The 15,059-nt window shown below is 36.8% G+C and overlaps 1 protein-coding gene across 1 annotated transcript; it reads left to right on the forward strand.

Annotated features, from left to right (window-relative positions):
• The first annotated feature begins 186 nt into the window (after positions 1-186).
• LOC127630644 (cell division control protein 45 homolog) lies at positions 187-14,513 on the forward strand. The gene is made up of 18 exons (XM_052108281.1): positions 187-339; positions 640-699; positions 1,432-1,524; positions 2,547-2,684; positions 2,781-2,939; positions 3,086-3,144; positions 3,237-3,285; positions 3,657-3,718; positions 5,374-5,424; positions 5,516-5,635; positions 7,218-7,349; positions 7,679-7,777; positions 7,899-8,060; positions 9,204-9,342; positions 11,546-11,629; positions 11,872-11,990; positions 12,108-12,184; positions 13,833-14,513. The coding sequence occupies exons 1-18, from the start codon at positions 289-291 to the stop codon at positions 13,895-13,897; spliced, it is 1,719 nt and encodes a 572-aa protein (XP_051964241.1). The 5' UTR covers positions 187-288; the 3' UTR covers positions 13,898-14,513.
• Positions 14,514-15,059: the final 546 nt, after the last annotated feature.

A 15,059-nucleotide genomic window follows, 5' to 3' on the forward strand; every position in this document is an offset into this window, starting at 1 on the left:
TAATTTGTGCCTAGTTTTTTTAACTTGCCAGGCGTTTTGCACCACATCCGATTGGACCAAAGGACAGCCTCTGTTCGAATACCATTGGACAATTTCCCCATCCGTCACACCAAATCATGATTCTATTGGTTATGTTTGCAATGGTTTACTTAATATTTAATGAGAACATTTGGCGCCACATATCAAACACGGACATTTGTAGTTTATAACAACAAGGGTATGATTTTAAAGCGTGAACACACGGCAAAGTAATAGTTTTATATGTTTTAAGTTTATAAACTTTTTAACATGTTTGTGACCGATATTCGAAAGGATTTTTATGATGTTGTCGTTAATCAGGTGAGTAACAAGCACTTTTGCTCGTGGTTTGTTGCTTGAAGAATTCAAGCCTAAATACCATTGATTGTTTATAGCTACTAGTATATACGTCACCTATTGTTAAATGCTAGTGTTTTTAATAGTATATGGCATATAATATATAATGTATGTGAGAATAGATTTTTCAACGTTTTAATGTTTTTTTCTTTTGAGTTTGAACAACAGTTTTGCTGGTGAAATTGGTAATAATACAATCATATCCATACTTAACACTTATTACTTAACTTTATATTTTTTTATTCTTGTTTTTTTTGTCTTTAGAGAGTGGCTCTGCTGGTGTCCCCTGACATTGATGCCCTCTGTGCATGTAAAGTGCTGCAGGTTAGTAATCACTGTTGGGATAGTTACTTAAAAATGTAATGAATTACTAACTACTAATTACATATTCTACAGTGTACTTGGGTTACTTTTTACTAATTACTCTGTCTGAAAAGTAATTGCCTCACTTCTTGCTTTCTAAAACCCTTATTAACCTCGACCAGATGAAAAATATAAGTATAGACATGAAACTGTTCTTATTATTCTTTCCGATAAATAATATAAAATCAAATAAATTATTAATGACCTGGCCAAAGAATTTAAGGGGGCAGCGTTAAATTAGAAAACATATATTTTAACATTAGACTTCAAATTTCGATTTTAAATTCACTAGTTTTATATAGAATTTCTCTATAGTCTATACAGTATTTAATACAATTATATCAGAAGTAACTAAAGTAATTAAATTACTGAACAATTAAGAGTAATCCCATACTTTTTACAATGAAAAAGTAATTTAATTACTTAGTAAAGCATTGCACACAACACTGTTAGTAATATATAGATACATGTTGTTAATTACAAAATAAACAGCAACATTAAACAGAGGCTACACAATACACACTGTACACTGATATGAAATGCACAAAACAACAGACCACAGAATGTGGAAAAACAGAATAAAAGTTGAAAAAAAAATGCAATTGCACATTTAAAGTATGCATATAGATGATCATGAGGTACATGTTACCCAGTTTATGCTACATGGTTTATTTCTCTGTCCATTCTGTTCAGGCTCTGTTTCACTGTGATCAAGTGCAGTACACACTGGTTCCTGTCACAGGATGGCAGGATTTGGGGACTGCGTTTATGGAACATAAAGAACAGGTACTTGAAACACTTTACAGTCTCTGTAAAGCTGCTCTGAATGGTAAAGATGGGTTGTCTGATGCCAGTACTAGTTGTTAGCTGCCCACCTTGACAGCAATTCTGGGCATTGTAGGTGTATTTAGGTAGATGTCGACCGATAGTGGATTTTACAGATACCGATAACAAACTAAGGTGGTGGAAAAGGCTGATAGTTTTTAAAATCGATTTGTAGAATGATAAATGAAAAAAATGACCATGGTGGACACGGAGGCTACAAACATACCTGCTTTATTGGTTGGGCGGGAATGTTGTCAATTAGCTTATACAATCCCAGATGCGGTTCATTGTTCAACCAAAATCCCGATTAAAAACAGAAAAATAATAATGTTTGGTGCTTAACAGACTTGAATTGATGGAGACCTGGCTCTGTAACAATGCTCTTTATTTTAGTATTAACCACATTAAGCCTTTTAATCAGTGGCTTAGCCAGGGGTGGGCCGGGGTTGGCCCTGACCAAATTAGACCCAGGCCCACCCAGAATATGAGAGATTATTCTTTGTCTTCAAATATATATTTATAAAATGGTTTAAAAATGCATAATTCTGATTTCTGAGAGTGTGAAAGAACTGTTTGAATGTGCTACTTCTCTGTTGTTAAATTTGGGCAAAAACTTTGCCCATCCATTTTTATTGAGGCCCATCCAAAAGTAATTTCCTGGCTATGCCCTACCCTATATATTCACCAGATGAGGAGTTTAATAAGCTTGTTTTCTTTGCATTATTTGAGTTATTTTGACCAGTTGTCATTTTCTGCAAATAAATGCTCTAAATGACAATATTGGAATTTGGGAGAAATGTTGTCAGTACTTTATAGAATAAAACAAAAATGTTCATTTTACTCAAACACATAACTATAAATAGTAAATCCAGAAAAATGGATCGTTTTGCAATGGTCTCTCTTTTCCAGAGCTGTATAGTCCTTGGGATTTTCATTTAAATCTACAACCAATTTTTGTTTGTCCTGGTACCTTTTGTTTTTAGTACCAATATTTTGTTTTGATGAACTGTGGGGCAAATGTGGACCTGCTGGAGACCCTTCAGCCTGAGGAAGACTCTGTGTTCTTCATCTGTGATACGCACAGACCTGTTGATGTTGTCAACGTCTACAATGACACTCAGGTACAAACATACAGCAGCATTTTACCAAATATAAAGTTTATGAATTATCTTTTCACTTGAAATGCAACATACAATAGCATCAAATTGTGTACACAGATTAAGCTTCTGATTAAGCAAGACGATGATCTTGGCATTCCGTCCTACGATGACATCTTCCGTGATGACGATGAGGATGAAGAAGGCGATGGAGATGATTCTGGGAATGAGAGCGATGGCAGCGCAGAGGCTTCTGGGAAACGGAGGAGATACGATGAGGCATGTACCCCCCATGGTTTAACCAAGCTCACTGTGTCACACCTTAAACTCGTGCTATTGTTTGAGCAAATATTGCTATGTCAGACTGGGTTCTTAAACGAACAGCAAACACGTTAGGCCGCTTTAAAGTCTGCATTTTGTTTCAGGGTGCATTGGAAAGGAGAATAGAGCGACAACGGGCTCGACGTGAATGGGAAGCTCGCAGGTCATTAATTAAGAAATGTCATAATGCTCATTCCGTAAGAATTTTTGTATTCATTCAAGTTGTATGATATTAAAGTTTGCTTGTGTTTGCAGGAGAGAGATTCTGTTTGACTATGAACAATTTGAGTTCCATGGAACCTCCGTAAGTAACAAGTTCTCTAAAATAGAATCTTTAAAAAAATGTAGTTACATTTTACATCTTATTTTCACACTAGTTTTTATATTTTGCTGGATGATACGATGTGACACTTATAATAGGGTGGTCACCAAGATAAATTGAGTTGTGTTTGGCTGGTCATGTGATCTCAACATTTAAAGAGACTATGAAGATTAGAACCGCTTTTTTAAGACCACTGATATAACTGAAGTCTTCAAAAGTTAAGTGCATCTTCTATACAAGTGATGTTATTTACTTAGTAATACTGTTACTGATTATATAGCCAATAAGCTACAGTTTCTTCAAAGTTTGTTGAAGGGATTTAAAATGATCTTTGTTTATTCTGTGTTCTACAGGCAGCAATGGTGATGTTTGAGTTGGCTTGGGTAATGTCTAAAGACACCAAAGACATGCTGTGGTGAGCATCATGCTACGATAATATGGATATTAAAGACCATAATAGAGGTCGGCCGATAGTTGATTTTGGCGATATGATAACTAAGGTGGAAAAGGCAGATAACTAATTAAATGGGTGATAGTTTTCAAAAAAATCAATAATAATTATTTTTTTTTTACTAAGAGTCCAAAAGGAACAAATTCCCAGATGTAGTTTGTAGAGGTAGAATGATATGATGGGTTTACCGATTTATCGGTACTGATTGTTGCTATTTTGAACAATAGGCTATCGGAAAAATCTAAATGCCGTTAGTTGCCGATACGTTTATTTTTTTCCCCTATAAGCCTCAGCTGGTGAAATATATACATACAAAACTCTTCATCTAGTGAATATAAAGAAGACTATAAAAAGTTTAATTTAATAAATACTCCCATGTAGAGCATTTTAACGGAGCCAAATCTCTGTAATTTCAAAATACGAGTCCCCGGTGTATTTTGGGCTTGTTTGAAAAGTCCTGCATTATGCACCAAATCGTAATTATTAATTCATATTCAATTTTTTGTTGAAATATGAATTAATAATTACACAATAAATGCACAATAAACTGCTTTTGAGATTTTATTCATTTTGCTGCCTCAATATCCGTGCCCTTTATAGTAAGGAAAGAATACAATCGTTTATATTTTTATATTTTATGAAACTACTGGCCGATTAATCGGTTATCTTCCTTTTCCACCACCCTATCGGTATCGGCAAAATCCACTATCGGTCAATCTCTAGTTTGTTGTGTAACCAAAATCCTTATAACAATCAAAACATTTACATTATGTGCTGTATAACACAGACTTTTAACTATAAACAAGCCTGGAATATACTTTCTTATCTTGGGACTCTTATTTTGAAATAACGGTGTCTTTGCTCCAAGTATTTGCCAAACTAACCTTTTTATAGCCTATATTCACCAGATTAAGGATTTATAAATGAGTTATTTTTGTTTTATTCCCAAGATATGTCATCTCCTGTATGATGTATCTTTGTCATCTCCTGTATGATGTTTCTATGTATTGATTAATTAAAATAACAAAATATGCATTAAATTGAGGATAAAAATGTGAATGAATATTATCAATGATGAAAGTTACAGCGAATCCCCATGAGGTGTCAGTGATTGTTTTTATTTCATCTCTAGAAGTTGCTGTTATACTGTTAAATTAACTGCAAAATCCTCCAACTCCGGTCACAGAGGAAATATTGTTTTTAATAAATATTTGCAACTATCGGGACAGATGTTTGCAGAGAACCGATAGTTCCATAAAGCAACTATTGGCACCGAATAATCGGTTATATCAATCTACCTTTAGACCAGATGAAATCAAAATTAGTTTTGTGGCTTTTAGACATTTTATTAGCCGAAAGGTTGACAAAACATTGACCAAATTCACTTTCAAGAGATTTAAGCATTTAAAGGTACAGTCTCTCTCTTCTGGGATTAGTGTCCCAGGAAAAATGATGATGACTATACTGTAAGTGGTGCAGCCACTCTCGGCACCTCTGTAAACTCTATGGTTTGCAAACCAGAAAAAAAGTCAAAACTATATATATATATATATATATATAATAAAACTGTAGACTTCAGGCATAATTGACGATTTGCTTTCTGCACAACTTGTTGACAGGTGGAGCGTTCTTGGACTGACTGATCAGTGGGCTCATGACAAAATACCACAGTAAGAATCTCCCACTTGGCATATATTAACAACAATCATGTTTAAACCAATACATTTAAAAATAAACTGCATGTCTGTCTGTGTCATACAGCATGAAATATGTGACGGACATCGCTACTCTGCAGCGTCACGTGTCCCGACACAACCATAGAAACGAGGATGAAGAAAACTCCCTCTCCATTGACTGCATGAGGATCTCATTTGAATACGAGTATCCTGAACTGCATTATGTTGGTTTTGTGTGCGAGTGTGTTCAGAAGGCAGTATTAGTATTCTGCATACAGTGCAGTTTATATACTGCACAATGTACATAGTATGTACTGTTTCAAACAGTAGTATGCCACATTGTCTCTTCTCATCACTACATTGCAGTGAGGGGCATCCAGTTATCATCTCAATAATAATGTTTATTATTATTAATGTAAATTATTTTGTATATAAAAAAAAGTTAAACTTTTGGCAGTCAAATTAAAAGAATAGTTCACCCAAATATGAAAAATATCTAATTTACTCGCCCTCATCCATCCCAGATGGCACTTTCTTCTTCAGCAGAACACAAATGAAGATTTTTAGAAGAATATTTCAGCTCTGTAGGTCTATACAATACAAGTGAATGGTGATCAGATCTTTGTAGCTCCAAATATCACAAAAATTAAACATAAAAGTAATCTATATGACTCCAGTGGATCAATCCATATCTTCAGACGTGATATAACAGCTGTGGGTGAGAATTCACATGTGGTGCCATTTTCATTTTCACATCTTAAAGTTAAAGTGGAGATTTTGAGTAAAAAAGGACTTAAATATTGTTATTTTTCTCACTCAAACCTTTTATGTTGCTTCTGAAGATATGGATTGAACCACTGGAGTCGTATGGATTACTTTTATGTTTCCTTTATGTGATTTTTGGAGCTACAAATGTCTGGTCGCCATTCACTTGCATTGTGAGGACCTACAGAGCTGAGATATTCTTCTAAAAAAGGGTGAGTAAATGATGAGAGAATTTTCATGTTTGGGTTAACTATCCCTTTAAATAATCTATATGTAGATGTTTAAATCACAGTTGATATTACTATTGTTCATTCATTACACAAATCTAGGGTGTGCTGAGTGACTCCAGACTAGGTCTCCTAAGCAACCAAATTAGCCAAGTTACTAGGGAGGGTAGAGTCACATGGGGTAACCTCCTTGTGGTGGTGATTAGTGGTTCTCGCTCTCAATGGGGCGTGTGGTGAGTTGTGTGCGGCTCGTGGAGAGTAGCATGAGTCTCCACATGCTGTGAGTCTCCGTGGTGTCATGCACAACGAGTCACGTGATAAGATGCGCGGATTGACGGTCTCAGAAACTGAGGCAACTGATACTTGTCCTCCGCCACCCGGATTGAGGTGAGTAACCGCATCACCACAAGGACCTACTAAGTAGTGGGCATTCCAAATTGGGTGGAAAATGGGACCAAAAAAAAAGGTTGATGTGTGAAGTAATATGCAGTGTGCCCTGGTTGTATACTGCATGCTCTAAGAAAATTAAGAATTTCACTTATGCTTTCCATACTATTTAAAAAAAAAACTATACTCCGTAAACATGCCATTTCTAAAAATAGAATGGCATATAGTATGCTTGCAGTGTTGAGGATGGCATACTACTTTGCATTTTTAAAAAGAAAGTAGTATGCCATTCTGAACATTGTAAACATGTTGCATACTATTTTCTGTAAAAACATAATAGGTAGTGTTCAATTCTGATCAAGTCTGATAAAGGTGTGTGTTGTTATGACCCTTGACCTTGTCCATCAGTCTGCGTTTAGTATTGTATCAGCACTGGTCTCTGTATGAGAGCATCTGTAACTCCTGCTACACCTCCTGCAGCTTTAAAATTTGGTCCATGAACGGACAGAAGAAATTGCAGGAGTTCCTGGCAGACATGGGGTGAGTGGATATTAAAGCCATTGGTTCTTGTGTGACTGGCAACCATATTCAGCCTATAGTTAGACTATAGATAAACTCTAATACTCAGCAGAAGAGTGGCTTTCTCTGATTATTAGTAGCAAATAATACTGTTTATTTAACATTGGTTTCTCTGATCTTATTGCTGATGTAATTCTTACGAGTTATGCAATACATTTCTAATGCTGTTTGTTAATTTATGGGTTTGTGTTGGCCCAGGCGTTCATATATGAACACATTTTCAAACGTGGCTCATTCATTCAGGGTTTAGCGCACAGACTTTAATTTTAATTATCGCTTTTACTCTCTAGTCTCCCACTCAAGCAGGTGCGGCAGAAGTTTAACTCCATGGATATGTCGATCAAAGAGAACCTGCGTGATGTCATCGAGGAATCTGCCAATAAATTTGGGTGAGACAGTCAAAAGATCATTTCTATTGCATAGTTGTTAGTAAATAAGATAAAGCATTCATGAGTGTTTTTGAACTTATTTGTCATGTTTACTCATTCATTTAAAATTTTTCTTCCTCAGGATGAAAGATATTCGTGTTCAGACGTTTGGCGTACACTTTGGATATAAGAATCGTTTTCTGGCCGGTGATGTAGTGCACGCCGCTGCCGCCCTGCTGGAAAACATTGAGAAGGATGAAACTCCAGCAGACAACTTCATCAAAGCTCTGGACTGTCTGTCCAGGTATGACTGTGTACCAATACATTTCCTACGATCATGGAAATCCTGGAAATGTCAGGGAATTTGCACTTTACATGACTGAATAGTTCGTGGAAATAAATTAAATTCTTAAGGTTTTGGAAATTTTATAGTGAACGTACATTTTTGAAGATATGCTCTGCAGTTAATCATTTCATAGGCTGGATATTGCTCCTACATTGATATTTTGTAGAGTTTAAGTTGCTTGCACACTCCGGTGTTGACCCATGTGTGAGCAAATCAGTCTAATGAATTGGTTATTTTCAATGAATTAGTTGAACTGCTTCACGAAACCTTAGCAGGGGAAAAAAGGGGGGGTGGGGCTGGGTAGCTCAGCGAGTATTGATGCTGACTCACACCTGGAGTTTGCTGGAGTTCAAATCCCAGGGCATGCTGAGTGACTCCAGCCAGGTTTCCTAAGCAACCAAATTGGCCCGGTTGCTAAGGAGGGTAAAGTCACATGGGGTAACCTCCTCTTGATCGCTATAATGTGGAGTTGTGTGTGGATGGCATGAAGGCATGGCATGTAGCCTCCACATGCTCTAAATCTTAGCGGTAATGCTCTCAAGTCACGTGATAAGATGCGCGGGTTGATGGTCTCAGATGCGGAGGCAGCTGAGATTCATCCTTCGCCACCCGGATTAAGGCGAGTCACTACGCCATCATGAGGACTTGGAGCGCATTGGGAATTGGACATTCCAAATTGGGGAGAAAAAAAAGATTACAAAAAATTTCCCACTAATCAAAAACCACTGGAAAGGATGGGTAAAAGTCATGGAAATTCATTGATTGAAAAGTTGAAATGGCTTTGTAGTTTATGTATTTTAGTAGGGCTGGATATATCAGTACAGATTTCATGATTTGATTAGATTGTGATTCACAAGCTTTCAATTTGATTTTGATGCAAATCTAATTAAATTCGGAGTCATTTTGGTGTATTTCAGTTTTAAATGCTGATGCTGTTTTCATTTTGTAGGAACCTTAAATAACAACGGGGCCCAAACTATGCAGTTCAATTGCTGTTTATTTCAATAGATACAAAAGTACAAAAATACATTTGGGGATTGTTTAAGAATCAGGAGTCATTCAAATCGATTTTTACTAAATACATTTTCTTTTGTTCTGCAGGAGTAATCTGGAGCGGTTGCATTTAGGTATCGGTCTGGCGAAGAAGAAACTAAAGGCCATTCAGCAGACGGTGGCGAGCTGCATCTGCACAAACCTCATACTGTCACAGGGACCATTCCTTTACTGTCATTTAATGGAGGTTTGTTATCATATATCTAGAGGTTGATCGAGAGTGGATTTTGCCGACATGATGACTAAGGTGGTGAAAAGGCTGATAACCGATAAATGGGCCGATAGTTTTTAAAATAGATTAATAGAATGATGCAAAACTTTCTTAGCCTTTCCTTACTATGATGGCCACAGTCGTAGAGGCGAGAAGATATGAATGAATGAATAAAATCCCAGATGCAGTTTATTGTGCAACCAACATCCCAATAACCAGAAAATAAGTAACTAAGATTTGGTGCATAAAAAGGGACTCTGTGATAATTCTCTATATTAAAATATTAAGCAAATGAAGCTTTGTCACCTGATACGGTTCTATATGGTTAAGATATGGAGTTGGAGACGCAATGTTTGTGCTGTCGGAGCACGTTTCTATGTTGTCGCATTTTTCTTTTCACGCCCTGGCTTCAATATGAAACCCTTGATTGATCTAATCCAGGGTGTCTGCGGGTTTTAAAAAGGTCCTATCTCAAATTAAGGCCATAAAAAGGTCTGAACATGTCTAAAATGAATACGGTCATGGCATCAAATGTGCACGAGGGATTGTTTTCTCATTGCGTTTGTCCTTTTAAAGTGAAGAGTATGCCTAATATCTGTGTCACGTGGCTAAGATTAGATCGCTAAATATTCATTGAACAGTATATAGTATGTGGCGGTAGGGTTGCAAAATTCCAGGAATTTTCAATGTTGGAAACTTTCCATGGGAATTAATGGGAATAAACTGGACATTTGCAAAATTGCATGTTAGCCTATTACAGGGAACTTAAATGTAGTTGGAAAAACAACATAATCATCATTTAAAGCAACCTGATTTAATGCAAATTCAGTTGCGCATTCCTCAATCACATCCACACAGCACACTACTTACTGCAGGCTACTAACTACAGCAGGACTATTGAAGCCACACTACTGCATTTGAGCATGAGGACTACTACGGTCAAGTAAGTTTTGCTGATATTACTAGGGTAAATATATTTGATCTATGGTATTAAAGTTTAACCAGCATATACTAAATCAAAACGTGTTTATACAGTAGCTAGCTAGCCAGTAAATAAGATATGCTAGCAAACACCAGCTAGCAATTGACAATTTAAGAGGCTAGCTATCATAGTGCTAGCTAGCTCAACTGTGATGCTGTTTCTTCTGCCTTCTGTAAGCCATGGCATTGCATTAGTGAAAGCTTTTTTTCTAATCTTACTCTACAGAACAATGCCACGTGTGCCATCTGATGTGTGGATACATTTCATCGCAGCCCATGTAGAAGGAAAGGCTGTGTACATTTGCAAAGACCTATGATAAGAATGCCACAAAGATGCAGCAGCATATAGCCAAGTACCCAAAGTTTTTTCCAATATTTCCAAAATTCCCCAGCTTAACTTCCCATGGAAAGGTTCCGGAAATGTTCTGCCCCTTTGCAACCCTAGGTGGCGATATGTGCCGCTTCATCTCAGTAACCATTGAAGAGCTTGCCGATCATGTGCAGATGCACCGTTTCTGAATCTCACAGTTTAGAGTGTTACAAGAGATGCAGTTCGATTGACAGGCGATAGATAAGTTGGAGAAATGGGGAAATGTTTGTTTCCGGACCAAATGTACAAAAATACGATTATTTTTCTTAAGAATTATTTTTGTCAGAAGAGTTCAAGTAATGGAGATCTATTGAAAATTGCATTTTTAAACATTGTAGTGTTGCTATACCTATCTTCATGTGCTCCTTAGACATTTACATTAACAGAACATATTGGCGTATGGCGTTCCCTTCAATTGATTCCTTGCATTTTCTTTAGTTGGTCTTAAAAAGGTCTTAAATTATGCTAAATAAAAATTGCAGAAACTCTGTAATCAAAATAACCAAATATGCATTGAAGTGAGGATTAAAATATGGATGAAATTGTCATTGTTTGTTTTTATTTCATCTCTAGAGGCTCCTGTTATACCGCAGAACCAAGTTCTAACTGTACAATCCTCCAGCACCGACCACAGAGAAACATGGAGGGATATAATAGAAATATCTGCATGAAGTTTTGCAGATATTGGAAGTTTTAAAAAGCAAATATCAGCACCAATTAATACTAATATCTTCATCTTACATTATCGAGTCCGCAGTTCCTGAGATTAAAGTGTTTTATGTCTCCTACTGTTGTAACCTAAGCGGAGAATGTTTTTCCTGTCTGTAGGGAACGCCAGATGTGAAGCTCTTCTCCAAACCTCTGGCATTGACTCTGCTCTGCAAGTATCTGCTCAAAGCTTTCGTCTGCTCTGTAAGTATAACGGAAAAAACGGCTTGTTAAAAGTCTTGCGTGCCTCAATCTTATTTCATCTTTATTTGACCAGATGGTTTTAGATACTTAATGCTTCATACAAAAAAAACAAAACATGGTTTGAGTTTGTCTTGACCTTTACCCTCAAAGTGATTAATACATTTACCTGGTTACAAAAGGAATATGGAGGTCAGCACGTGTACAGGTTTGGCCAGTTCTCACATGCGTGTTTTTTGTTTTAGACGAGAAATAAGCGCTGTAAAATCTTGCCATTGATAATGGCCGCTCCTCTGGATGTGGAAAAGGGAACCGTGATCGTCCTGGGAATTCCACCCGAGTCCGACACTTCCGACAAGAAAAAGTGAGTTTGGATTGTTTTGATACAGAGATGTACAAGCACCCCTTCTATGTTTGTTCTCGGATTAAAGTTCATGCGTTTACTGGAGTACATTTAAGTTTACGTATTTTCTTTCTCTAGTTTCTTTGGCAGGGCTTTTGAAAAGGCGGCTGAGAGCACCAGCTCCAGAACTCTACATGATCATTTTGACACGTCAAGTAAGTAACTGCACACAATCTCGTCACTCGACACTTGTATGAACCATTAGGGGGCAGAACAGGCCAGTGCTTTACTGATATACTGCAAAGAGAGTTTTGATTTGAATTTTCAATGATAATAAAAATAGAATAATTTTCCTGAAGAGTTCATGTAAATTCATAGATGACAAATAGTGCATTTGTACTGCCATCTCAGTCTCCTAACCTGGATCCCATAGAAAACCTGTGGGGGTGAACTGAAGAAGAGAGTCCACCATGTGGACCTCCTGAATTTGAAGAATCTGGAGAGATTCTGTATGGAGAAATGGTCTCAGATCATTTGCCAACCTCATTGGGCATTATAGGAGAAGACTCAGAGCTGTTATCTTGGCAAAGGGAGGTTGCGCAAAGTATTGAATAATAGGGCGCCAATAATTGTGTATATTTAATATATAAAATATATTTGACAAAAATATTTGTTTTTGATAAAACTTGTGTTGTGTTTGCAATTGTTTGATATCCATTAGAGGATATATTTTGAATGAAAGATCAAAAGGAGGAACAATAAAGACATATTTTTCACACCCTTCTTTGCTCATATTTACCAAGGGTGCCAATATTTTTTGGCCACCACTTCTCACAATAGTGCATAAAACTTGTCTAGTCAAAGAGACTCAAAATGATGTAGCAGGTTATATATATGTAAAAGGGAAAAAATTAGATGCCGTAATCCTTAGATCCTTATTCTTTAGAGAATAGAATTGTACAGCAAAATTACATCAATTTTGGTGACCGTATTTAAGCCAATTTTGTCAAACCTTTGGACAAACTTTATACAAGATTTTATTAGAAATATATTATTCGCTTGTTTTGATCAGAGTGATATGAGAAGTAGGAAAGATGATTTGCAATAGCCGGAAGACCGGTGAAATATCACTAGCCCTGAATGTGCGGGCATAATTCAGAAATATCACACTTTTCCAGAGAGCCGTGAAATTAAGTTTTTATAATTTAATACGTAATGGATAATGTTCAGTCAGCCAGTTATCGCAAAATAAACCCTGACAGGGTGATCAGGACCCCGACTTTAAGCATATGACCCTGTTGGGGTGATACGATAACAATCATCTGACTAAACATTATCCTGCTTATTTCACGGCTACTTACCAAATAAGTAAATCGCATGAATCATTGATTTGCGTTGAAATTATTTTATTAGCCTACTTGTAGAGATTGCACTGTAGAGATCTGATATGTGGGTCTGCGGTTGTTACCGAACAATATCAAACCGCTAGATGGCGCCATTGACCAATCAGAATGTAGTCTTCCAGAGAGCCTTTGTAATACATTTTGTTAATAAAGGGAGCAGTTTTAGTGTTCTATTAATAGTGCAATATTAACACTGTTAACATTTGTGTGACATGCACACTTGCTACACAACACTCCTGTTTGACTGACACATGCAGATCACTTCACACAGTGGTTCTGTGGGGATAAGGGACCGTTTTCCCATGGATTTTGTCAGTTTGGTGTCAAATACCTTCACCTCTGCCAGACCCCAAAACACACGCATGTTCACATGTGCTTATGTCAAGATATTGTACAGTTCAAGTGAAGATGTTCTGCTTGCTCTCTCTCTCTCTCTCTCTCTCTCTCTCTCTCTCTGCAGTTATTGAGCTAAAGATGGAGGACCGGGGCAAGTTTCTGGATGCACTCATCACTCTGCTTTCATAAAGCCCCAGATCGTCCAATGATTGTCAAACTACCAACGAAAACGCTGGACATCAAGTGTGTTGTTGTGGATGGGTTTTGCTATACTTATGAGGGCCACATTTTTTAAAATGTCCTCAAGTATAGTAAAAGGGATGACATTTTAGCTGTCCTCACTAGTAAAAAAATAAATGCTCATAAATCACCTAAATTATGTTTATCTTTAAATCTAATGAAGTGAACATGTTTCTATGAGGGATAGGGGATTGAATATAACTTTAGCCTGCTATAAAGTGTGTGTGTGTGTGTGTGTGTGTGTGTGTGTGTGTGTGTGTGTGTGTGTGTGTGTGTGTGTGTGTGTGTGTGGTAATGTTGGATGGATAAATGAATGATGGATGCAGTTCAGGGTAGGATAAAATTAATCTCTGTGAAAAAGAGTGCATGTAATACTCAAACGAGTTTGTGTGTGTGTGTTCTCCTCACCTGGTTTAAGTCCTCTTAAACACTTCATGCCCCCCCACACACGTGTACTGTTGCTCCAAACTTGGAATTTCACACCCCTTGTGTAAACAAGAGATTGCCCGTGATCTCATGCTGTTTGGTGCCAAATATCTTCACAGAAGTTGTCATTTTGTATGTATGTGTGCATTCTGTTTAAAAATGTTAATAAATGTTTTTTAAGATCTTTTGTATACTACTTTTAGTGTATATATAATAATCAATTCAATCAATGTTTTTTTTTTCTTGACGGAATATTCCGGGTTCAGTACGAGTGAAACTCAATCATCAGCATTTGTCCTCTGGGGTTCCAGCAAAGCTCTTACAATGGAAATGTATGGGATTGGGGGTGTGTGAGTAAGTGATTTTAGTGTGATAAAATCACTTACTAACCTTTTGTAAAGTTAGCCAATTTTACAGCTCTGTTGCCATGACGATGTAATGTCAACAAACCATAAAACCCTAAAATTGACTGTAAAAAAAAAAACAAAAAAAGTATGATTTAAACAACTTTACAGCTCAAATAATACATGTGTTTTTAACAGAACAATTAATGTAAGTGCTTTAATAAAATAAACTTCATCTTTGTTTAAACTCCCCATAAATTGGCCCCATTCTCTTCCATTGTAAGTGCCTCACTGTAACCTTAATTTTTGCTTTTTTTAAAGGAGGGACGGGTCGAAATTAA

Source organism: Xyrauchen texanus, chromosome 37 (genome assembly GCF_025860055.1).
Source record: "Xyrauchen texanus isolate HMW12.3.18 chromosome 37, RBS_HiC_50CHRs, whole genome shotgun sequence".
NCBI lineage: Eukaryota > Metazoa > Chordata > Actinopteri > Cypriniformes > Catostomidae > Xyrauchen > Xyrauchen texanus.

Excerpts from the sequence above, each read along its gene's own strand:
- LOC127630644 (XM_052108281.1), top strand. The coding sequence starts at position 289 with ATGTTTGTGACCGATATTCGAAAGGATTTTTATGATGTTGTCGTTAAT. Across the intron at positions 340-639 it reads ATGATGTTGTCGTTAATCAG|AGAGTGGCTCTGCTGGTGTC; the intron begins GTGAGTAACAAG and ends TTTTGTCTTTAG. Across the intron at positions 8,061-9,203 it reads GCTCTGGACTGTCTGTCCAG|GAGTAATCTGGAGCGGTTGC; the intron begins GTATGACTGTGT and ends TTTGTTCTGCAG.